We start from the raw sequence: 27,035 nt of genomic DNA, 5'->3' as shown, positions 1-27,035 counted from the left end.
CATCAGTGGTCAGGTGGTACTGATGGCGAGAGTTGTCAACCCATGGTATCCAACTAAGAAGCAAACCATTCTCTGAATGGTAGCTTCTGTTGGCATGGGAGACTACCCTCATCTGACAACCCCAAGAGGATATCTGTGAAGGGAAACACTTTGATTGAAGGCCAAAGTGTAGAATTGATATTTATTAAGAAAGAATTTAGAAATTTAGACAAGTTTTAACCAAGAAATTAGGTTAAAACAAGGGAAATTTGAAAAAGCCTAAAGGGAGGTAACTCTGTACCAGCCTGCAGATCCAGAAATGGATACGCGAACAAGTTAGATCTAATTTTGAAAAGGTTAAACAGGAAAAGCGGTCAACTTTTCACTGCTGTTCAACACAGGACTTGGTAAAGAAGAAGTTTTCTGCTTTATTCAATTGGATCGCTTTAAAGGCGATGCAACTTTCACGGTGACCACATTATAAAACATCAGAAATTGTGAAAGAAACAATTGAAAGTCAGCAGAGACTTTCTTCCGAGATTTGTTAAAATCTCTTAGCAGAGAAAGAGAGAGAAATAAGTATCCCTTCACAGACAGCCTATTGGGAGCATCAGACCCTCCTCAAGGGGGACCGAGATTTACAAAGCAAAGTCCCTTTGTGGGGGACGTATCGCAAGGTAATCTAGTCCTGAGGAGGACCATTGTATTTGTACCTAGACCAGACACGTGTTTCGACACTATTGTGTCTCATCAGTGGTCAGGTGGTACTGATGGCGAGAGTTGTCAACCCATGGTATCCAACTAAGAAGCAAACCATTCTCTGAATGGTAGCTTCTGTTGGCATGGGAGACTACCCTCATCTGACAACCCCAAGAGGATATCTGTGAAGGGAAACACTTTGATTGAAGGCCAAAGTGTAGAATTGATATTTATTAAGAAAGAATTTAGAAATTTAGACAAGTTTTAACCAAGAAATTAGGTTAAAACAAGGGAAATTTGAAAAAGCCTAAAGGGAGGTAACTCTGTACCAGCCTGCAGATCCAGAAATGGATACGCGAACAAGTTAGATCTAATTTTGAAAAGGTTAAACAGGAAAAGCGGTCAACTTTTCACTGCTGTTCAACACAGGACTTGGTAAAGAAGAAGTTTTCTGCTTTATTCAATTGGATCGCTTTAAAGGCGATGCAACTTTCACGGTGACCACATTATAAAACATCAGAAATTGTGAAAGAAACAATTGAAAGTCAGCAGAGACTTTCTTCCGAGATTTGTTAAAATCTCTTAGCAGAGAAAGAGAGAGAAATAAGTATCCCTTCACAGACAGCCTATTGGGAGCATCAGACCCTCCTCAAGGGGGACCGAGATTTACAAAGCAAAGTCCCTTTGTGGGGGACGTATCGCAAGGTAATCTAGTCCTGAGGAGGACCATTGTATTTGTACCTAGACCAGACACGTGTTTCGACACTATTGTGTCTCATCAGTGGTCAGGTGGTACTGATGGCGAGAGTTGTCAACCCATGGTATCCAACTAAGAAGCAAACCATTCTCTGAATGGTAGCTTCTGTTGGGATGGGAGACTACCCTCATCTGACAACCCCAAGAGGATATCTGTGAAGGGAAACACTTTGATTGAAGGCCAAAGTGTAGAATTGATATTTATTAAGAAAGAATTTAGAAATTTAGACAAGTTTTAACCAAGAAATTAGGTTAAAACAAGGGAAATTTGAAAAAGCCTAAAGGGAGGTAACTCTGTACCAGCCTGCAGATCCAGAAATGGATACGCGAACAAGTTAGATCTAATTTTGAAAAGGTTAAACAGGAAAAGCGGTCAACTTTTCACTGCTGTTCAACACAGGACTTGGTAAAGAAGAAGTTTTCTGCTTTATTCAATTGGATCGCTTTAAAGGCGATGCAACTTTCACGGTGACCACATTATAAAACATCAGAAATTGTGAAAGAAACAATTGAAAGTCAGCAGAGACTTTCTTCCGAGATTTGTTAAAATCTCTTAGCAGAGAAAGAGAGAGAAATAAGTATCCCTTCACAGACAGCCTATTGGGAGCATCAGACCCTCCTCAAGGGGGACCGAGATTTACAAAGCAAAGTCCCTTTGTGGGGGACGTATCGCAAGGTAATCTAGTCCTGAGGAGGACCATTGTATTTGTACCTAGACCAGACACGTGTTTCGACACTATTGTGTCTCATCAGTGGTCAGGTGGTACTGATGGCGAGAGTTGTCAACCCATGGTATCCAACTAAGAAGCAAACCATTCTCTGAATGGTAGTTTCTGTTGGGATGGGAGACTACCCTCATCTGACAACCCCAAGAGGATATCTGTGAAGGGAAACACTTTGATTGAAGGCCAAAGTGTAGAATTGATATTTATTAAGAAAGAATTTAGAAATTTAGACAAGTTTTAACCAAGAAATTAGGTTAAAACAAGGGAAATTTGAAAAAGCCTAAAGGGAGGTAACTCTGTACCAGCCTGCAGATCCAGAAATGGATACGCGAACAAGTTAGATCTAATTTTGAAAAGGTTAAACAGGAAAAGCGGTCAACTTTTCACTGCTGTTCAACACAGGACTTGGTAAAGAAGAAGTTTTCTGCTTTATTCAATTGGATCGCTTTAAAGGCGATGCAACTTTCACGGTGACCACATTATAAAACATCAGAAATTGTGAAAGAAACAATTGAAAGTCAGCAGAGACTTTCTTCCGAGATTTGTTAAAATCTCTTAGCAGAGAAAGAGAGAGAAATAAGTATCCCTTCACAGACAGCCTATTGGGAGCATCAGACCCTCAGACACATATATATATGTCGTGTGCATTCTCACCTTCAGGATTGCGATTTTTACGCCGCCTTTATATAATAAAGCGGCGTGTAGGTTTCACTCTGTCTGTTTGTTTGTTTGTTTGTTTGATTCTCAGTTTGTCTATTTGTTTGTCTCTCTGCTTGTCTATAAATTAGACTTGTATCTCTGGTACTCTGGGGTCAATTGAGCTCAAATTTGGTGAGTAGCTTGGAATTTTGGCGCATACGGTGTGTGCAAAAAAAAAGGGTTCCTAACGGTAGTCAAACGGGAGATAAAATTAGCTTTACACGCCTTTACGCAACCAGCCAGGGGGTTACAAACTAATTAAAGGTTTCACATGAGGATGCGCGTCTCAACCTAACACTTGACGTCGAAGAAATGTGCTAGTACAACCTGAGACCTTTATTCACGAAGCATAGGTGTTTTCACAAAGCATGGGTGTGTACACTAGTCAGATAAAAAAAAAATTCATCCGTTTCAGTTAATTTCAAAGACGTTTTCAATTTAATGTAAACGTGTACGTCAACGCGTACGTCTTGGTTTGAAATATCTTAACTAATATGGGAAGAGCGAACGGGAATTATGTCTTGCTCGAACAAATACTCATGCAAAACTCATCATTTTCACACACACAAATTGACAAATAGTGTACAACAATGTCTAGCATATGGCTTTATAAACAAAGATCTCGTTTTCATGCTAAAAAATATCAAATTGTTTGGAATAACATTTATATATGTCATATGAACAATCTGCCATCAATGAGTTTTTTATAACGCCGTCAATGACCAATGTTTCGGTGTCTCAGCTGTAATGACCCCTGGATGCTCAATCATACAGTTGCAGTCACGAATACCCCTGACGGTATCTACGACCCTCTCTCTCTCTCTCTTTTTCTCTCTCTCTCTCTCTCTCTCTCTCTCTCTCTCTCTCGCTCTCTCTCTCTCTCTCTCTCTCTCTCTCTCTCTCTCTCTCTCTCTCTCTCTCTCTCTCTCGCTCTCTCTCTCTCTCTCTCTCTCTCTCTCGCTCTCTCTCTCTCTCTCTCTCTCTCTCTCGCTCTCTCTCTCTCTCTCTCTCTCTCAGTGTGATTTGAAACAGTTTTGCGGAGACAAACTTCATGTGAGGCTGGGTGAGGTGACTGTTCATCGCGATACAAACGTTATGTGAGGCCGGCTGGGTGAGGAGACTTGTTTGCAGTTCACTACTAAACCTTCTCCTCGTAATATGAATTAGATAACAACTTTGACCCCGGTTGACTGTAATCAAATTTGTTTAGGCTGGGTGAGGAGATTGTTCATCACGATACAAACGTTATCTTCGACCCAACCCCATGACACACTCTCTCTCTCTCTCTCTCTCTCTCTCCCTCCACCCATTGCACACCGGTTGGACCGTATATAAGGTAACGTCAAATTATGCTTGTGCAACGTATGTGGGAGTATCACTTATACCCTCAGGATATCTCTTATCCTGTTGCGTAGCGTTACAAGCAGAGAACAGTATACCGAAATGGGAAGGGGAAAAAATGGATCGGGAATTTACAGGACGTCCGCTGTGCTCTCAATCTTCAGTAGTTATAAGTCCCTCTTAGTTTATCCGAGTTGAATCTGTCTAGATAATGCCATTTTCTCCACCCCTTCTTTTGTACTTTTTTAATTTTTTTTTTTGACTGTGCTTGAAATGAAAGTTATTTGTTAGATCGTTTCTACTTTTTTGTCACTTGAAACATGGCGGACATCGGATGAAGTCACGAGTGGGGCGGTTTCGCCCTGCGAAAAGAAGCTTCGTGCCGGTTGTGGATCGACTACAGTACAAGAAGGGTCGGCAGGCCCAAAACACGCAAAATAAACCTAGATTCCTCTTCTGGTTCCACGCGTTGCGAGTCGTCATGGGTTCGCTCCTCAGCCGATTCAACCCAGCAAGGACTCCAAGTAGGTCAAGGACTGGGAGACGGTGACGGCGACTGGGCAAAATCCCAAAGTAGACTAGATCATTAGATGAAAGGACGTTATACCCATTCCTTAAAATTCCAAAGGTATGTAAATGACTTAGGACATAAATCGGAGGGTTAGATTGCAGTTGATTCGGAGCAATGAATTTACAACGCTAAAGTTCAAAACTTCTACACCATGACCATACAATTTACAAATTACTTTTTTTTTTTCATTCAATTTCAAACTCAAAGATTCCATTTTGTTCTGTCTGTGTTTGAACTGCATTTCGACTCTCAGCATCATGATATTGATAATGACGCAGAGCAATCAACACCTACTGAGCTAAGTTCCTTGTTATGTCTGTTGGCTAGTACAACAGTACAACTTGAACTACAAGTACAAGGGCCATGAGGTTGACATAATTTGGGGTTGGTTAATTTTGTTTGTGATGTTGCCACATAAGGCTTTAGCAGTTTTTAGTCCCATGACTCATTGAATGTTTTAAAGATCTACATATAAATGTCTACACACCAATGTCTCATGCACTGAGGAATTCCTGTTATGATGATGTATTGGTAACAATTCTGCAGATTGCTCCAATTGTAATACTCACTAATACTGGTATGATCATAATGACATGTAGTACTCACTACTGCTGACTCAATCAGTCAATGAAATTAAGCCATGAAACTACAGTGTTGCAACTGGATTTGTTACACATATATATTTGTTATGCGGTGTCTGCATGAGGAGAGGTACAACCTCTGTCCCCTCTGTTAAAATAGCAAAATCTAGATCGGCACTTTTCAGGGTGAGTACGGGTAAGGTCATCAAATCTAGTTTTTATGCCACATGTTTGCCAAGATCTGCAGTCTTGGTTGGAGCAAAACAACGTTTGATTTGGAACAAAAAGGACTGGGTGGTCGGGTGGTAACGCACTTGCGCTCAGAAGCGAGAGGTTGCGATTTCGACCCTGGGTCAGGGCGTTAGCAATTTTCTCCCCCCTTTCCTAACCTAGGTGGTGGGTTCAAGTGCTAGTCTTTCGGATGAGAAGAAAAACCGAGGTCCCTTCGTGTACACTACATTGGGGTGTGCACGTTAAAGATCCCATGATTGACAAAAGGGTCTTTCCTGGCAAAATTGTATAAGGCAAAGATAAAAATGACCACCCAAAATACCCGTGTGACTTGGAATAATAGGCCGTAAAAAGTAGGATATGCGCCGAAATGGCTGCGATCTGCTGGTCGATGTGAATGCGTGATGTATTGTGTAAAAAAAATTCCATCTTACACGGCATAAATAAATCCCTGCGCCTTGAGTCCGAGTCTGGAGATACGCGCGCGATATAAGACTTCATATAACATCCTGACTGCTTGCTGTGCAGAGGAAGTGTTCTTTTTAAGAAATGCATTCAAATAAAACAAATGGAGAAATGCCCACTGAACAGAAACAGCCAGGCTCCTAATGTGTGGTATGAATCCAAGTTGAGAGAGATCAGCTGAGCTAGGATTTTACATGGAACAAGATCATCCCTCCACTTGCATACATACCAGAAATGAACATGCAGTGTGCTTGATGTGGTGATCAAGTGACATTTTGCTATGAATTTGTTTAAGCAACTAGTAGCTTCTTCAGCGTTAATTCATTAAAAAATTACTCTTATTCTTAGCACATAGAACACCTTGCTAAGTTAAGTTATGCGTGTGTTTGTTATTGCAATGTAAGACCTCATGACATAGATATAACAAAATAACACATGATGAGATTCTAAATATGTTTTGTTTACTTGCAGGTCTCAGTTATTACCAAGCCCTGCCTCATTCTTCCCGCAACAGTGACATGGTGCTGTTATAGAACACAAGTAAGGCTTTTGATCATTTCCAAAATACACTAGCAATAGATTGTGAGTGCAACTGGTAATGAGAATATTTTACCACAAAAGGCTAAAGTACAAATGTGACCCTCCACCACGAAATGAGTCGCATGTCACCTTTGCATGATTTTCATATTTTTACATTTTCCCAAAGAGTTTTTTATGCTCTATCCAGTGGTGAAAACCGTTTTAGAAAAGAGCGAAAACTGTTTGAGTTATAAGCCTGTGACTAAGGTGACCCTCACACTGTTACAAGGCACTCCCCGGACTTATATTAAGCCTAGCGCAGAACCGCGCGAGGTGACATGCGACTCATTTCGTGGTGGAGGGTCACAAATAACAGATTTATGATGTTGGAAAAAGAAGTCCGCCAGAGCAAGTGATTAGTGTACCAGTTAGCTAGGGTGGATATATTATATAATTACAATTTACAGTCAGCATAAAATGTTGAGGCCAGTCTTGAATTGTTCTCGCCCTGTGAATTCACCGGCAAATCAGATGGCATGAAGAAATCAATGGTATATTATGCTCTGCATTGAATGAACCATCTCCAGTCATTCTGAGTGACACACCTCTTTAAAAAAAAACATGCCAGTAATTAATCCAGGCTACATGGGGATGGAAAATGACCCTGGCAATTTCTACCTCTGCTTGTGCCTTTGTGTAGCAGGATTGGATATGGATCTTCAAAAGCCTTAGTTCATTTGTTTGTATCATGTATCATGTATGACGTTATAAGTTAAGTTAATACTATTAGTCAATTTCAAATAGCAGAGTTATTTTCAGAGCTTTCTAACTTCAAACCCTGTCTGCCCCGTGGAATCTAATGTAATTTAAAGGGTATTTTGATTTTGACTCAGTTTTTTTCTTGCAAGTTCATTCTTTTCTCATTCTAGGTACTAAACCACTACTGATGACTGCCTGCATCAGGGTTATAATTTATGAAGAAGTCAAAATGCACATATATAACAGTTTACAATTTAAAGGCCCACTTGCCTTGTCACTATAGTGTGGGTCACTCTTGGCCACATACCAAAAAATAAAATATTATATTCAGTGACTGCTTGCTGTGGTGAGTTAACTCAAAATATGGGATATTTTCACAAACATTCAAGCTAATCTATGTTGGTATGCGTCCAAGTAGAGGGATGATCTTATCCCAAGTAAAAGCCTGACAAGATCTGAGACTGTGATTGTGAAGCAAAATGTTTTTACATAGTAAAGTAAGCCTTTAACGAGAAAGTATGTCTATTGCACTGGGTGTTTTATTATTATTATATATATTTTTCTTCCAGGTAGTCTCTCTTTAAACTGACTTTCTACACCATGGTGTCTCTGGCAGTGTTATATTGGCAGAAGACAGTTGGAACTGGATATCCTCATTTAGATGGTAGGCATGTTTTCGGCTTTTGTGTTGCTTTGGTGTATGTGTGTATGGTGTGTGTGTGTGTGTGTCTGTGTTAAGGCCATGTCAGACTCACAACACAAAACAGTGTTTCCTTTCAAAACAAACACAAAACAGCGTGTTTCCCATGTGACATCCCCCAAAACGCGTTTCAGAAAACACTGTTTCATGTTTTTGCATCGTGTTTTGGGTTTTAGAGCATGCTCTAAAATCTAAAAACACGTTTTGGTAGTCAGCCAATGAACGCGGACGATCAACTCAAGTGACTCGGTTTCCGGCACCACGGAGATAGAAAAAAATGGCAGACTCAGATGTGGTACCGATTCAGGGTAGTATCGGACCCATGAATCCTAACTAGAGTCTATGGATCCTGTCACGATTGAAGAGAGGCAATAATATCAGTGGGCGCTGCCAGCCGTGTTGTTTACAAACCCAAACACAGCGCGGTAGCTGGACGGGTCAAGTTGACACTGACCGTATCAGTGGACACTGACCGTATCAGTGGACACTGACCGTATCAGTGGGCACTGCCAGCCGTGTTGTTTACAAACTCAAACACAGGGCGATAGCTGGACGGGTCAAGCTGACACTGACCAATATTTCTGTGAAAACACGCACCCCGCTTCATCTGTGTGTTTCGCATGTGACATCCCCTCTTTAAAAACATGTGTTTCCCCGACGTTTTGAGATGGTGTTTTTGTCGAAAACAGGGTTTTGTGTTGTGCTTCTGTCTCCGCCTTTAGACACATACCAGAAATAAACACACTGTTTGCATGCTGTGGTGAAGTGACATTTTGTGATTTGTTTTTTTAATGAACTAGTACAGGTAGCTTTTACAGCATTTATTCATAACACAATCGCACTTTTTGGGGTATGTGAACAAGTTAAAAGATCAGGGTTCGACACTAGCGGGGGCGGGGGGGCGGAACGCCCCAGAGTTTTGTGTTCCGCCCCAAACATTGCCGAAGCTTGGGGCCTACTCCGCCCCAGGATAAATTCCAACAATGACAAACCGAAAATTCTAATGCCAGCAGAGCCAATCACTAAAAATCGCCAGTCAAAGTCGTCACTGAAATTTGCGTTACGATCAATGCCGCAGTCAAGAAAAAAACACATTCAAATCGTCGAAGGACAATGTCGTAAGGGAAATAACTCCCAGATTGCGCTCTTTAGCGTGAGAGATAAGTATCGCCTTCAAATGCCAAACGCAAAATGTGGCGACACATCCCTGGTGTAAAAAGACATGGCAATGAAGATGAAGAACAGGGTGGAGAGAAACGAAAAAAGGAAACCGATGCAGCCAAAAGCGCGAAGCGCTGTCGTAATTTCAATGTCAAATGGTTGAAAGAATTTCCCTGGCTTCAGTACGATGAAGAAAAACAGACAATGCATTGCCGCACGTGAATACTGAGAGTGGGCCCCAGATTTTTTTTTCCGCCCCAGCAATTTCCATCTCTGGGGCCAGTGTGGCCCCAGGCCAAATAAGTTAGTGTCGACCCCTGGAGATCATGTCTTATCCCATTTTAAAGCCCTACCAGATCTGAGACGGTGAGCCAAATTGTTTTCATGAGAAGGAATGTGCCTTTTAGTGAAATCTATGTACTTTACAAAACATATTTTAAGAAATGAAATGTGTTACAAGTAACAGCCATAGGAGTGATAGCCTGTAGGTGGAATAATAATCTTCAATTGCCTATAAATGATTATCTGGTTAAGAATGACCTCTTCAAGAAAATTAATGCAAAGCATTTTGATGTTTGTGACGATTAGTTACTCTTTATCACGTTTGGTCGCTGATTTTGCTGTCAGTGTCAGTGTTGGGCAGGTGTGTGTCCATGATGTCATTGCTATTGAAAACTAATCTGTACTGTAAAGTAAATGTACCCATACATGGCAGTTGTGTGGTCAAACCGGGGGCCAGCCATGACTGGGACTGATGTATCCTCAGGCACTCGACACCAGGTGGGTGGGGCCAGTGGTTGGGGTGTGATTCCCTGCCTTACACCACCACAAAGTGTTGTATCAGTAGACAAGACTGAGCAGAACTTCTGCCCCCCCCCCCCACCCCCCTCACCAATTGACCACTCAGTGCCATGTGCCTGTGGCTGTATCATAAACACTTTGTGACAATAGTTGTTACCTCCTTAGAACATATCTTGTGATGCTCCTCAGTGTTTGATGTATGCTAACTGGTGTACTTATGACATAGTGTTCATATGAAAGTTTTATGTGTTGCAGCTCATCCAGATCACAGGTACACAAAGGAGCTGGTTCCAGTGAAAACATAGGCACATGGAACTGCTTATGGACTACTTTAGAAAGTGTGCGGTTACAACCAAGACTCTCCAGTTAGGAAGGTCTGCGGAAGGGTGCTTGTTCTGTTTCCTCGGACAGGCTTTTCAAGACTAGGTAGGTTAAACCACATGATTGGGCTTTAATTATGAATAATAATAATAATAATAATAATGGTGATTTCTATAGCGCTTTCGAACACACAAAGCGCTTTACAAAAGCAATAACAACATCATTACCAGAATGACGCCATTGACGGAATAGAACACAATCATAAACACTTCACAACAAAAACCAGAAACAAAACATAAATGTTACAAAAATCACTTCAAAGTTCACTTATTTCATTATCTGGTACAAGTTCTCTTGCATGTGGGTGTAAGGCTGAAGAAGAACCTCTGACAAGTCAATTTTCAAGCAACTGAGCATGAACCCAGGTAAAAAAAAAAACACAGAGCTCTCTTTCTCTCTCTTTCTATTGGTCTGTTATTCATAGAATGACACTAACAGTGACACAAGTAAAAAATCTGTATCATTGCCTTGACCTCTAGAAATTTGGTAGAGAATAAGATTACTAATAGTATTATTTTGATTATTTTATGGTCATTACTGTGGACTCCCCCCCCCCCCCCCCACACACACACCACCCCACCCCTGCCCCTTTTAAGACACCCCAATCTAAGACTCCTTCCTATCAATGACCCTGTTTACGCAGACTTCTTGTTCATAACATCTGTAAATTCACTCCCATTTTAAGACTTGCTCCTTTTTAAGACCTGATTTTGCTTATTTTGGATTTCGAAAAAGAGAACAACAAATCCCCACTCTCTAGCCAGGCACATGATTTTTGTATGAACCAAGTCAAGTCAAGTCAAGTCAAGTCAAGTATTTTATTGTTTTGGGCCCAGAGGGCTTTGAAACAAAGAGATCACTTTACACAAAACAAGAAGAGCAAACGCTCGATCGAGTCACTTTCGCAGTTCTGAATATTATATGAGGCATCAGATGGACAGGAAGAAATTGCTATTCACAACACAATACAGATGTAAATAATTTGATGTAAAGAATAATCCTATAAAGTTTGAATCAAATCCGATGAATAGTTTCAGAGATATGATATTTCAATTTTTTTCCTTCAAGACATACCTGTGACCTTGAAAAAGGTCAAAGGTCACCAAAGCAGACGTCAAAGTGTAGAGGTCACTGGGAGTCACGTTCACATAAAATTTGAGCCCGGTCACTTTTATAGTTTCCGAGAAAAGCCCAACGTTAAGTTGTGTGTTGCCGAACAGAAAAGGCTAGTTATCTCCCTTGTTTTTCTGATAACGTTCGTAAAAGGCTACAGATGTAAATACTTTGATGTAAAGAATAATCCTACAAAGTTTCAATCACATCCGATGAACTTTGTCAAAGATATAAAATGTCTAATTTTTCCTTTGACGCTGACCTGTGACCTTGAAAAAGGTCAAAGGTCAACGAAACCATCGTTAAAGTGTAGAGGTCATTGGAGGTCACGACTAAACAAAATATGAGCCGGATCGCTTTGATAGTTTCCGAGAAAAGTCCAACGTTAAGGTGGTGTCTACGGACGGCCGGCCGGCCGGCCGGCCGGACAGACTAACACTGACCGATTACATAGAGTCACTTTTTCTCAAGTGACTCAAAAAGGTAACAAATCAGACAGTTAATATATGTATACAAATTGAGCGGACAAATACAACAATACTATACGACCAAATTAAATTGGCAATATACACTTCCATACATGCAAACAAAAAGAAAAATAGGTTTAACAAAATCAGGTAAGAAATCAGGCAGATAATATGTATACATTAAGCGGACAACGATAATATACAGCTGAAGTAAATTGGCAATACCATTATGCCATGCATCTTTTGTAAAAACACAAAACAAAAGCATGTATTACATATATACATACCAATAAAGAAACTAGATATAACGCTAACATACTAAAATCATAACATGGGCTACAAATCTTGCTAGCTTCATTAGTTTTATCTTAGATTTACAATTCATTAGCTGTTCATATTTTAAACAATTTGGGTGAGATCGGTAATAAGGACTAATTAATTTTCTTCTTTCAGACACTATACTTTCGTCGGTACAACTGAACAAATAATGAAACTCATCACCTAATTCATTTTTATCGCACATGTCACACAATCTTTCATTTCTAGGAACATTAAAAAATCTGTGCTGATGTATTGGCAACTTATGATTGCTTGTTCTAAATTTTGCTAGTTTAACTCATTCGCTGCGCAGCTAAATTTCCCCTGTGTTCCCTGCCAACGCGCGATTTAGAGCCATTTTGAAAAAAATATTAAAAATCAACAACACAAGATAACCTTACATACCTTATGTTTTTGCAAAGTTTGAAACTTACTCTTTTAGAAAATATATGAAACATTTGAAAGTACATACCTTTTGTTGTCTTCATATCCACGCAAAATATCCAATTTGAAGCAAAACAAAAAAACTTTCTACGTCATGGGTTCATCATACACAATGTCATGATCGACACTTGCATTGCCCGAATCATCACCCAAATGATCGTCCATTGGCACAAAATCGTCACCAGAATCTAAAATATCATCTCCACTATCATCATCACTGAGGTCAAGATCAGAACCGTACTGAATAACACGTTCTAGCACTCTTTTCAAGTTACTACGTCTCAGCAGAACGATCCGCCATCTTGGAAAAGTCAAAACACGTGGGTCGCACACCGTCAACAAAATTTTTATTAATCCCAACAATTTAAGGGAAGGAACTGTTTACAGTGAATGGTACCACTGTAGACAGATAGAAGTTCATTGCAGGGGTTGTTTCCCTTGGTCAGCAGGACCGTTTACACCGTTAAAAATTCGTGATATCCGTCGGAACTCAAGTGCCGGCACGCAGCCAACGCTAAACACAGGTGTCGGAATTCCAGTTCCGACGCGCAGCGAATGAGTTAACTTGGAGTTTCCTAGGCAACCAAAGCAAATACCTTTCCAGACAAAAGTTGAGGGATGGCATTTGTATAGGCCTGACCAGATCTGAGATGTTGAATCTATTGCTTACAAAGAAAGCATTGTGTCATTAAAGGCACACTACTTCTCTTCACCGTCTCAGTTCAGGCCAGGCTTTAACATAGGATAAGCTCATCCCTCAACTTGGTCACATATGAACAATCAACACACTGACTTCTTGCTGTAGTGATCGAGTCAGATTTGCCAAGGCGTGTACATGGAATAAGATCATAATTCTAAATGCTGAAGTAACATTCTGTTTCCTATGAAGCTAGGCTTGATTTTTGGTATGAATCCAAGTTAAGGGATAGCATGTGTAAAAGCAGAATTGTTTACAGAGGCAGCTTTGTGTTATTAAAGGCATCTCAGATCACCTGCCAGGCTTTTTTTTTTTTTTTTTTTTTTTTTACATGGGGTAAGACTATCCCTCCACTCCGGCACATACCAGCAATAAACACAGTGGTTACTTGTGATGAAATAGTGGCAAGACAGATGATTTAAGCATCACATAACCTTCCTAAGTGAAGTCAAGTCGTGTGTGTGTGTGTGTGAGCATAGAATGTTGAGGACAGCCTTGAAATTTTCTGACTGTGTGAATTCAACAGAACTGCTGTAAATCTGGCGCAGTATAGTTTTTATTGTATGAAACTTCATTTCCAGTCAGGTGCTATGAAGAAATCATATCAGGTTATGCTTTGCAGTGAACCACCACCAGTATTTATTTATTTATTAAGGAGATTTCTATAGCGCATAACTAAAAGCACTATTTCTGAGTAACACGTCATCTTAATTAAAGCATGCCAGTATCGCCAGGCTCATTTTGGGTGGTAAATGTGGATCTTCAAAAGCCTAAGTTAAAAAAACAAGATGTAAAAGTACATTTTGAATAGTAGGTTTTTTTCAGAGGGCAGATATCACAAGATATGATCGTTCAACTGCATGTATGCCTCATTACTAAAACAAAAATTAAGTGGTATTTTACTCGTCTTTCTGGTAAAACATATACACCATCAATATATTATAATAATGATCTTGCTTGTTTACAGATGGACAACAGCTGCTGCCAGGACTAGGTTACGCATAAAGAAAACAGTCAACACTTGGCTGGTGCTGGAGCTTCTTTGATGTCTATATCAACAAAAAAAAAGACAGACAGATACCAGCTCATTCAAGACCATATCCCCATTTTACTCACACAGAACAGAGAGCCATCTTCCGCCTTCGCACAGGACACTGCTGTCTGAAGGTACACCTCAAAAGGATAGGTTTTGCACCTACAGCGGACTGTGGCTAGGGTAGGAAGAACAGACTCTGCAACACGTTCTGAGAGGGTGGCCTTTCCTTGCCACCCCTGTGCAACAAGACTTGGCCAGAGAGCACACATCCAAATGCAAACACTGAACACTGAAGAGGAAGAAGAAGAAGGTGCCCACACAGAAGGGCATGAATCTACAAAGGTTTACAGCAGTTTATAGACTTGTAGCAGATAACATGATTGTTGAGACAAAATTACCTTAAAGGGAGAAAACGAACAAGCTAAATAGGCTGTACAGTACTTCACTTGAACAATTTATAAGGTTCCCTGTAATGTATTAAGTATCAAGAACATTTACAGATCACAATACATTGTGTTTTCTTTTGTTTGCAATACAAATTTTTCACAATAAAAAGATATGCACTTGGCAAGATCCTTAAAATGTAAAACTAGTACGTGTGACAATTTTGAATTGTTCAGAGATGGTTTTGCTTCAGTGGTAAATGTTTTAGCTTTGTTATAAGATTCCGTTACTGAAGCATACTTTAAAACCTTGACCTTCCAAGTCTTGAACAACATACCCTAACTGTGTTAGCACCCTGGGCTGCGATCATTGTTTTGAGCTACTTAACAGAGGACTCCTTGGTTTTATTACATATACTTTGGTTAACTTTAATTATTTGATAAATAATTCTAATACAGGACAACTCCCCCATCAAATGTAGAAATGTCGTCTGCATTTTTATTTTGTATACTGCATATTTTAAAAGGCTATTTTTGTGCACAGAACATGCATCTGCAGGGAGGTTTAGAGGGTGAAGTTAGGATCTATTATGGGGCGTGCAGCACCACACCCATTTTGTGTGTGTGTATTTTGTGTTGACACATAAGACACTGTCATTCCAGCAGAAACCTGTGATGATGCACATTTTATTGCAGTAACCAGCTGAAATTGTATGTACGTTGTTATGAAATTGACAAATGATCCCTGCTTTGCAATCCTGGGTTAATGATATTGCCAAAATTAAAACGTGGAGGAAAAAGTGAGTGTAAACCTATTCTTGTGGTGGTGGTGGTGGTGGTGGTGGTGGTGGTGGTGGTGGTGGTGGTGTGTGTGTCTGGTTAGTGTGTGTGTGTGTGTGTTTGAGTGTGTGTTAAACAAACAACAACGACAAACAACACCAAACCTAAATCAAACAAGCACAACAAAAACAAATTACACAAAAACTGGCAAAAATCAGAATATCAACTGAGGAGAAAAAAACAGTGGCTGAATGCAATACTTATTATAACTTAAAAAGTAAAAGTGTGCGTGTGATGTGTGCGTATGTTTGAGTGTTTTAAACAAACAACAACAAACCTAAATTAAACAAGCACAACCCCCTGTGGCACATCTCCAATGACAGTGGAACACTTCCTGCAGGACTGTCCAACACACCAAAACTTGCGAGCAGAGACCTGGCCTGCTGACACACCGATGAGGGACAAACTCTATGGACCCATGGAGAGCCTCCGGCGTACAGCAGCCTTCATCAGGGCCTCCGGAGTTGCTGTCTGAGCGAACGACGAAGAAGAAGAAGAAACAAGCACAACAACAACAACAAAACAAACATGGCAAAATTCTGAATATTAACTGAAGAAAAACAAACAGTGCCTAAGTACGAGACTTATTCAGGGAAACAACGGCAAAACTCACAATGTCGTATGGAATAAGGTAAAAGATGTAAATCATGGTTTACAGAGAACATCAGTACTGAGTTCTGTCATGCTTTATTTTCTCCAGAGTGTGACGTCTGCAGAATGATCGATCCAAAAAGCAGTGTCTCCAGTCATGGCCATATGCTGCTTTCCTAATTTTTGCTTTGCACTATTTTTGCTTTGTGCACATATTTGAACCTTGTGGTGCTATGATTCGGTTCTTAAAAGAAAATTATGACTCACACTCACATACAATCCTTGTTTTTGAATGTTTTAAAACATTGCTGCTTTCTGCTTTGAGCCTGGAGGAACAAAATGACTCTGAAGCCGGACTGCCGAGAGGAAGAATGAGAGGGAAAAGAACACGCAGCCATGAAAACACACACAACTTCCTGACAGATAAACTGCTTATGTTCCAAAATCAAGAATCTTTAAGCGCGCACGCACGCACACACACAAACACTCACGCGCGCGCGCGCGCACACAGAGAGACTCTCCTCGTGGAAGTAAAGGTATACTCGAACTTGAAAGTAAGTATAAATGTTTGATACGAAATAAACCTGTGATAAAAGTCTTTTTATAAATCATCGGTACCAACAAAATTGTCACAACACGTAAAAGGACATACTGTAGTTTCAAATTAGTAACAATCTAAGCCATTTTAATCAGCACTGGTGTCCGGCAAGCACTAACAGATACAACAGCACGTGTATGCATCTTGAAGTAATAAGACCTTGAAGTAGGCCTAGAGTTTACACTATGCATTATGTAATGCTTTAATTCAGCTGCCTAACTGTGGAACTTTGCAAATGTGTGAGGACCGTTTCACAAAACAGACAAAACACCCTCTCAGTTATTTACACAAATCAGTTCCAGAATGTGCGTGTTCCTTTTCCGTCTCTACAAATTAATGTTATCTGGGGGGAAAACGAATCATTGTCGCTTCCGCCCTCAGTTATAATTGCCTGAGCATAATAGGAAATGCAACAGGTGTAGTCTTCCGCCTGATTTTTAGTCAAGATATTTCGACACAGAATGTTTCTTTCTTTTTTCTTTGTATGTTCACAAGCTCACATACAATCATTTATGCAACACTGACAATAAGACCAGACCAGAGTTGTGATTGAAATGGGCAGTTTATTTAATAAAGCTCCAGAATGAATAAAAATACATGACAAAATAAGGTGGTCCCGCTGTACAAAGCCGGTTACCAAACACACACACACATGTACACCAACACACACAAACACACTCACGCACGCACACCGTCACACACACACACACACACACACACACACACACACACACACACACACACACACACACACACACACAGTAACATTGTACAACTTACTGTCACATTCAAGCGGGAACACCAAACAAAACGTATCATCAAATGAAACAACATTTTAAGTGGTCAAGCAGATGACCACAAACCACACTTGAAATCTTCACATTTTAACACTTTCTCCTGTATCCATAAAAGTCATTTATGCTGACTAGATAATGACATAATAAAATGACATCAATAAAACCATTCCCTTTTTTATTTTAAAGAAAAACAAGAAAATTAAAATAACGCAAAGAACTGATGCTCAGTAAGGTTGGGTATCGATCTCAAATGTGTGCATAGTACATGTAACCGGCATGGACTGGGGCTAGAATTGGCCTTTCTGTCAGGCAACTCGGCCTCTAATTGGTTTTATATTGTCTGATCCCCCTCCAGAAAAAAACAATACCATTTGCCCCGTGCTTCTGCGCCCACAAAAAATATTCGGGAATAAGAAAAGTTCAAATTTTAGGCACCCCACATACAACCTTAATTGTCAGTCAATTACTTTACTGCAATCAACGTTGGATTTTAAAGTACCATGTCATTATTATTTTGGAGATAGACTGATTTGAAAAAGTCCATAATTGCAGACTGCGTATTGGTATGAGTGATTTGAATTTTGATTTATGTCAGCGGCACCCGTCAAGGATTGCCCCAAATGTGAGTGCGGTTACCCAAGGGAGACTGCTGAGCACTATTTGTTGCATTGACCCTTGTGTAGAGATGTACGATTATTCGTCAATTGATAACTGATTATAAGTTTATTGAAATATTATTGAAAGGCATCCCGCAATATTCCCGGAATGTCAATCAGACCATATTCATAACTGTACAAGAATTTATCAAGTTAAGACAAACAGGCATGTTCCGTACATGAGCCTCTACATTTTATTCATAATGTTCATTTGACACTGTCATGAGACAAATGCTGCCTGACCAATTGTTCTTCGTAATTTCTCTCGTGTTTTGTGTCCTTGTTTCGACTTATCGATTATGGCCCAATCGTTATGTAATTTAGTGCCATTTTCGCCGATCACAAAATGTATTAACTTTGCGTGTGTGTCTTCTGTGCATTTAATATTATTGTGACGTGACCCACTCTTCCAACATTTCTGGCGCTCCAAGTCTTCGTCGTCCTTTTTTTTCCCCTTATGCTGAATTCTGTTCTCTCGTACCCCATTTCTTTTTGTTTCTTGTTTTTACCCCCACCAAGTTCTGTACTACCACCCCCTCCCTTTTTTGATTGCTTGCGCATCAGGTTTGTCTGTTTGTTTTCGTTGTCTGAAATGAGTAAATGTATCTAGTCCGCCATCATGCTAAACTTTGTTATGTACATACCAGGATGACTTAAAATAAGCATTTATGCTTGAGTTATCTTAAAAAAAACAATGCATTGTTTCTGTCATGATAACAAATTGAATAAAGTTTTGTAAACCAATGGACTGATTATAGTTGACCCTGATATGTGATTACGGGATAGTGTCACGTTAATTTATTTCTACTTTCACTTGTACTTTTGTACTTAAAACAAATCACTGAAATGTAAAAGTTATTTTTTTTTCCATTGTGAAGTGTCGTCAGTCTCCTCAAGGTAATGCAGTCAAACTCAACCAAAAGTTGGAGGGGCTTCTTCATACTTTCAGTGTGTGTGTGTGTGTGTGTGATTTCTTTTGACACTATGCACGTTTGTATAACCGCCTGTGCACAAAAAGAAGAACATAATCGAATCTTATCATTCATTTTCGCTTAATTGATTGATTGGTATGCATGTTTCTAACAGTGACCTTGACCAAAGTGAGTATAGTGCGCTTCCCAAGCATAAAACGGTGCATGACTCTGGATTTGCGTCTGAGATATTGACACATCACTGTGAGAAAAAGCGTTAATGAAAAAAGAAGACTATTTATTTTCCTTGAGCATTATCTTAAAGTGGTGTGCCAAAAACTTTTAAATTCAAAAATTCAATATTTAACTTTAGGAAAAGCACTGTAGAGAGAAAACCACGCTTGTGTGTTCAGAATAGTCTCCATGTGGTATCAATATAAATGATTCAAATGTATGGAAGAGAAGCTGTTTCTGCTGGATTAATACACACACACAATTGTGCACTCACACATAAGCACGCATGCATGCTCACACACACACACACACACACACACACACACACACACACACACACAGAAACAACAAATTCATTATGACAAAACCAAATACGAAGTCCTATTTCACAAATTTTATATCTTCTCTTTTTCACCATATACAAATAGTCACGGAGTACATTTATAAGGCCAAATTATTAAGAAATATTATTTTCTGTGCTTGAATTACCCAGTGTGTAGCATGATCACCACGAAGGTACAATTCACAGAAGTTGAGTAATCACTTTACAAAACCCATACCAGTACCACATTGTTATGTTAAATCCTATTTATTAACCCACACAAATAGAAGAAGATAGCTTTGTGAAGACTTTCATTTTCCAACCAAATGCTGTTCAACCGGCTAGATTATTCTTTCTTTCTATATTGGGTGTTTAACGTCGTTTTTAACCGTTCAAGGTTATATCGCGACGGGGAAAGAGGGGGGGGGGGGGGGGGGGGGGGGGGGGGGGGGGGATGGGGGATGGGATAGAGCCACTTGTTAATTGTTTCTTGTTCACAAAAGCACTAATCAAAAATTGCTCCAGGGGCTTGCAACGTAGTACAATATACTACCTTACTGGGAGAATGCAAGTTTCCAGTACAAAGGACTTTAACATTTCTTACATACCAATCAATATGAGGCTTATATTGCGCGTATTCTGTGGGTACAGTTCTAAGCTCAGGGATTTTATTTTAATTTTATTTTATGCAATTTATATCGCGCACATATTCAAGGCACAGGGATTTATTTACGCCGTGTGAGATGGAATATTGTTTTACACAATACATCACGCATTCACATCGGCCAGCAGATCGCAGCCATTTCGGCGCATATCCTGCTTTTCACGGCCTATTATTCCAAGTCACACGGGTATTTTGGTGGACATTTTTATGAAAATTTATCTATGCCTATACAATTTTGCCAGGAAAGACCCTTTTGTCAATCGTGGGATCTTTAACGTGCACACCCCAATGTAGTGTACACGAAGGGACCTCGGTTTTTCGTCTCATCCGAAAGACTTGAACCCACCACCTAGGTTAGGAAAGGGGGCAGAAAATTGCTAACGCCCTGACCCAGGGTCGAACTCGCAACCTCTCGCTTCCAAGCGCAAGTGCGTTACCACTCGGCCACTGAGTGGTAGGTACACCAACACGATATTAGCACTCCAGATTTTTATCTCGCAGTTTTTCTGAAGGACTTTGCATTTGAAAACTATTCTCAGACAAAATATGAGTTTAAACTGCAAGTACATGTACAGGGAGTCTGAAGGGTTCAAGTCGGATGAGATAGACTACTGTTGTGGCAATCTTCGAATTTGAAAATCATTTTTTTAAAAGAGTAAAACTCATAGTTCTTCTTCTTCTTCGCTCATGGGCTGAAACTCCCACGTTCACTCACAAATTTGCACGAGTGGATTTTTACGTGTATGACCGTTTTTACCCCACCATTCAGGCAGCCATACGCCGCTTTCGGGGGAAGCATGCAGGGTATTTTTGTGTTTCTATAACCCACCAAACTCTGACATGGGTTACAGGATCTTTTTTGTGCGCACTTGGTCTTGTGCTTGCGTGTACACACGAAGGAGGATAAGGCACTAGCAGGTCTGCACATAAGCAATGACCTTGGAGATCAGAAAATTCTCCACCTTTAACCTACCAGGCGGCCGCGATTTTGACTCATGACCTTCTGAATAGGAGGCCGATGTCTTATCCACAAGAACACCGAGCCCGTCCAAACTCCTAGTAAAAACAACAACTGCAAATCTGGGAGCAAAATGTAAACGGTTACAGTTTCAACTATCCTTCCCCTTTAAATCAGCATTTTTGGAAACCTAAACGAAAGAGTATTCAAGAACAACAGTCACGGATTCAGATTTAAAAAAACAAATGGTAACTATGCTTTTTGGAAATTCTTTCTTTAATTGGTGTTTAACGAAGGTTATATCGCAACAGGGAAAGGGGGGGAGATGGGATAGAGCCACTTGTTAATTGTTTCTTGTTCACAAAAGCACTAATAACAAAATTGCTCCAGGGGCTTGCAACGTAGTACAATATACTACCTTACTGGGAGAATGCAAGTTTCCAGTACAAAGGACTTAACATTTCTTACATACTGCTTGACTAAAATCTTTACAAACATTGACTATATAAGAAACACTTAACAAGGGTAAAAGGAGAAACAGAATCCGTTAGTCGCCTCTTACGACATGCTGGGGAGCATCGGGCAAATTCTTCCCCCTAACCCGCGGGGGGGTCTTTTTGGAAATGCGCTTCAAACAAATGCCTTTGCACACGTTATGTTACTCACAGCAAAATGCAAGAATAATTGGGGACCATATGGGATGGGGCAAATTGGGAGGGAGCAATTCGAGACACCACCATAAATATCTACCAAATATTTACAAATAGCTATCTTAGTACATACATAACATGCTGTACCAATACACAATTTCTTTAAATAACTATGTAAGGATTATTGGCAGTCTCCCGGAGCATGTTTCACGCTATCCTGCGATCAGGACAAGCGACTGACTGTGATGTGTATGCTGTGCGGCGTGCGTTACATAAGAAACCTTTTTTTAAATTTGTATTAAATATAATCACCTGAGCCACGAATGGCTCGCTGACAGCAGCTATCTTTTACACAACAAATTCTGAACTCTGATGAACTCGTGACCGCTGATTTTTAAAGGCAAGGGGTATCATATTGTGCGCATGGCATACACATCCAAGTTGGTCGTTTGTCCCATTGTGGGATAGAGCCCGTCAGAGGCGTAGAGCGTGCTCGAGATGTTTTGAAAAACCTGACTGCAGTACAGGGATTTTTACACCTCCGGACTGCTGATAATCCTAACAGAATTATTTTCAAAAACCGTCTATTGCCTTGAAAGCAAACCTGGAATTTCTGATGCGAGTTGCCAGAAAGAAAGTTCACTAACAAGATCCAGGCCAACACCACCCCCCCATCCCCCTAAATAACACTAAGGAGTGAGGTGAGCTTAAATAACTAATTAATTAATCAATCAATAAATTCTCTGCTGAAATCCCCAACTTCGCGCATCGAAGCTATGAAAAACAGGACACTGCCACGTTTCCATTCAGCTAAACGCCACACCATTTTCAAGAGGGGATGTCTCAGGAAGAAAGATGTGACGCTCCCGATTCATATGTTTCAGAAGACAGCCCACCTGAGAAAAAGAAGAACACAATATAGAAATAATAACAACCTGTCAACCACAAATACATTAAAGTTTTTCAAACAGTTCACTAATCTGACAAACTCATGCTCGTTTCTGGTGCATTTGATAAAGTCAATTACGGGTAGATGCTAGACAACAGCAAAACCACCACCACATAACAACAACACAAGATTGTTTATGGTTGTTTACAGTCTCTTGAACACAGGAGTCAATCGAGACCATATCATATAACAACAAGAAGCATAAAAAAGCACTTCAGTTTGAAACCCAGGTTCAATGTAGTAAATGATATTGCATCAATGTTCCATCCATCCTCAGCACTTTCAAAACCAGTTTCTTCTACTTCTAGGTCATACACACCTTTTCCTTGATTGATCTACAGTACATCAGATCACTATTGTTCTTTTTATGATTTGCACCAAGGGAATGATTAACATTTCTGTCTTAGTCAAATGTAACAAGCTTTAAGCAAAAGCATAATATTCTACACATTCACATATTGTAAGGTTGAAGGGGTCTATGTCGACCAAAAGAAGGTGTATTCCCCATAGCCATAGGTGTTTTCCCTGTGTACCGGGAATACAGTTGGATTTTCTGTAGAGAAGTATAATATCGTACAATCTTGCGCCAAGCGCGTGACTGCGGTTAGATAGGAGAATCTATTTAAAATCCTGAATTCGCGTGCGGCATCCAGTCAAGCAAAACATGCTTCGACCGTTTATCAAAACGGATTTAGTTAAAGAAACATCTGCACCCCCACCCCCAACAGCCTGGTATTATGTTTTCCTCGCTGGTACTCTCGTCCATTGAATCACTTTCACTTTCACTCTCGTAAGCTTGAAGTGACTCCATGGCGTCTAACGGAAGTATATTCCCTGTATATGTACAGGAAATTAACATACAGGGAATACACCCACAGTTGGTCGACATAGACCCCTTCTAAAGTGCTGCAGTAGTTACCTTTCCCTCCAAGGACCAAGCTGTTCATCCACTGTAGGGCTGACCGGGGTTCCCCCTTAGCAGAGTGAGTGGCGAATCCTGGCTGATAAATTTCCTTTCATTTTCCATGAATGAAGAATACCAGCTGGGTTCTTTTATTCATGGACCTGTGTTCTGCAACACACACAAATCAGCCACCAACTTGTAAATATATGTAAAAGAAAGCAAGTGGCAATCTGAATAACAGAATACAAAATGATCAATCCACACAATCATACTTCAGCACTGAAAGTCCACAAAATGAAGCACTGCTAGTACATGTACTTCTCATAATTTACAGAAACTTTACTCGTCAAAACAACCATTTGTTTTATCAACTTTACTCGCATGTGGCGAGTAGATTAACATTTCTACTCACCATTTACATGATTTTTACTCGCCATGGCGAGTAATTGAAAATACTCGCCACTTTCAGGCCTGTACTTGTGCATGAGATGTGTTTACCATCCATATGCCCAGACCATGCGCCCTGGCCTTCTGTTGTGCTCAGAACAGTAAAGAGTTGCTTGCTGGGGTGGTTGTTCATAAGTTAACAGTTCACAAGAGGGCACAAACAAGAGCAAAAACACAGGTGCCTGATTCAAACTCATTCAAATGCAGAACCTTATTTTTGCATGAACAGAGTAAGACATGATTCTTACATAGCTGACCTTACCCCTGGCAGAAAAGTGCTTGAAATTGTCCATGTGGTCTCTATCAGTACATTTGATGCGTATTTGTGATACATATATGTACTGATATAGCTCTAGACAAGTAACAAGTGGACATTTCCTCTGACACCTCTACCATTTGTACACCTGCACAAATCTCCTGCCATAGACTACAAAAGGAAAACATACAAATCAAAACAAACACAAATTTAACCTAATGTTTACCTTTCAGCAGCAGAAAAGGCTGTGTTTTCTGTGGTGTCTCAGAGTAAAGCCACGGTGTTGGAGATGCAAAACTAGGCTGTAGGCAAGGTCCAACATCTTTAGCTGCACACACAAAAAGAAGAAGCAAGAAATCACATGACATAGATGACATTCCTCACTAGTACAAAACCACAACTACACTAGTCAACTACCAATGTAAGAATCATAGTCCTGCAAGATTACCCTCTTAAAAAGTAAGATTGCTTTCATTCAAACACTACCGTGGGACCAAACTCACCCCCCCCCCCCCCCCTCCTTTTTTTGAGTTTTTCCTACATGTGTGTTGATGTTTCCATTAATTCCAAGCCCTGAAACTGTGAACTTGAGATCTTTATGTATGCACACAGTCACAGGCTTAATAAGCTATTCAGAAACCAAGCAGAGTCTGCACAACGTTAATTCTGAGAAATAAATCCCCACAACTGGATTCAAGGCCACTATACCGACTGAGCTATTGCTTGCCATGCCAACCTCCACCCCCATTTGGAACACGCACAACTAGTATACCCATACACATGTAATAATACTGCTTGCCTTCCTCCCCCACCCTCCAAATCAATAAACACTAAATGTATGCAATCAGTAATCTTTTAGTTAGTAGTTGACTACCATCACTACTCTCTCCACACCCACCCACCCTCTTGCACACCAGCGACACACCGCCATCACCCAATCATTTCCATGATTCTCTCTGCCATATAGTTATCCTAAACACTAACATTATGACACATTTGTTTTCCAATTAGGAACATTAAAAATTCCTGTTAAAAAAATGTACAATCATGCACTCTCTGAGTCTGACAAGAGAGTGTGAGAAAAGTCAAGAAAGCAAGACGTGTGACATAACATGATAACTAAATCTTCTAATCTATTCCTGAGATTTACTCTTGACAGCTTAAAATGGAACCTCATGCACTTACTGTTCTGAATTGTAGAAATTGCTTGTAGTTATAGCAGCAAAGGCAGTTTTATTGGGTACCACCAGGTGTCACTCTGTCATCATCTGATCAAGAATTCAAGCAAATGGTTCAGCACTGAAACAGTAAATAGCAAGAGTGTACAGAAAAATACACAAACTTTCTCATTAATTTGTATCTTCAACTTCACATTATTCACAAATAATGATACCTTACTTTGACTAAGTTTGAGTAGGATTAACATCATGCAGAAGTTAACTTGAAATAAAATAACTATACGTTACTCAATACTGCACTCAATGAGTCAATTGTCAGCAAAGGTGATAATCAATGCAAGGTAAAACCAAAGGATGCAACTCAGTCAGCAATTGCAAAAACTACATAATTCTAATCAAGCTGTCAGTTTCACTAGCTATCAGAATTCAAAACATGTTCTTGTTTTTGTTGTTGCTGTTGTTCATGACTACATCAATGTATCTCAGCATTTCTAGTTTCTACACTATAGCCATTAAATGTTCAACAACAACAAAAGAAGTGTCCCAATGTTTAAGGAAGCGCTGTTGCAAGTCACAATTGTTAGCAGTTGCTGAGAAAAGCTAATTGTCCTTACTGTAAGTTGAGTAACAAATTATAAACAATTGCTGTTAACACTCATAGTACAAGACAGCAAACCACTGCAAAACTATAGTCATCTATCAATGTTATGCTTGCCATCCCACCCCCGACCCCAAACCTCTGAGTCCAAGCTAGGGTTCGTCGGGTGATCAGGAACAGACTTTTTTTTTTTGCCTAATCTTCCTGTCAGTGTCATGCAACCTGAACTGATGTTGTACAATCTTGTAAATTATGAATTATCTTTTTGACTTCTTAAAATTATAAAATACATGCACATACTGTCGGATGAGACCTTAAACCGAGGTTCAGTGTGTGTAGTGTACACACGTAGTGACGTATGCAAAAAGACTGAGCACGCAAAATAAAGATCTGTCAGCATTAAAGTGGCCTATAGAAACATGAACACACCCAGCATACACCTATCCCTGTGGTGTTACATCAGTACTACTAATACTACTAAGCGCCAGCGGCAGCCGAGTCACTGGTCTCACCACAGGGTGAGACAGCCACCACGAGGGAGGACTAGAACATCATCCAAGCGCCTTGAGCATATACCTAGTGTGTGGATATGTGTGCTATGTAAGTTGCATATCAATCAATCAAATATTTACTCTGTGATCTATGAGCGACAGTGA

The 27,035-nt window shown here is 40.1% G+C and overlaps 1 protein-coding gene and 2 long non-coding RNA genes across 4 annotated transcripts in view; 2 read left to right on the top strand and 1 right to left on the bottom strand.

The window, feature by feature from the left end:
- The first annotated feature begins 4,164 nt into the window (after positions 1–4,164).
- Positions 4,165–15,626, top strand: LOC138959040 (uncharacterized). Of its 2 annotated transcripts, none has more exons than XR_011453581.1 (5): positions 4,165–4,723; positions 6,519–6,587; positions 7,895–7,989; positions 10,243–10,413; positions 14,375–15,626. It is a non-coding gene; the product is annotated as an uncharacterized lncRNA (long non-coding RNA). The 2 variants fall into 2 exon arrangements; XR_011453580.1 differs by having other exon boundaries at positions 4,165–4,827.
- Positions 15,627–19,832: 4,206 nt separating this feature from the next.
- On the bottom strand, positions 19,833–26,570 carry LOC138959041 (uncharacterized). The gene is made up of 4 exons (XR_011453582.1): positions 25,789–26,570; positions 24,830–24,931; positions 23,916–24,068; positions 19,833–22,943 (listed from the first exon to the last, which is right to left on the bottom strand). It is a non-coding gene; the product is annotated as an uncharacterized lncRNA (long non-coding RNA).
- Positions 26,571–27,021: 451 nt separating this feature from the next.
- Positions 27,022–27,035, top strand: part of LOC138953069 (protein sidekick-like) — an 11,506-nt gene continuing 11,492 nt past the window's right edge. The window contains exon 1 of the mRNA XM_070324847.1: positions 27,022–27,031. Within this exon, the coding sequence (XP_070180948.1) occupies positions 27,022–27,031 (10 nt within the window). The remainder of the gene's footprint in view (positions 27,032–27,035) is intronic.

This window comes from Littorina saxatilis, linkage group LG2 (assembly GCF_037325665.1).
Source record: "Littorina saxatilis isolate snail1 linkage group LG2, US_GU_Lsax_2.0, whole genome shotgun sequence".
Classification (NCBI taxonomy): Eukaryota; Metazoa; Mollusca; class Gastropoda; order Littorinimorpha; family Littorinidae; genus Littorina; species Littorina saxatilis.
The sequence above is the reverse complement of the archived record's forward strand: the minus strand, read 5'-3'. Positions and strand labels throughout refer to the sequence as shown.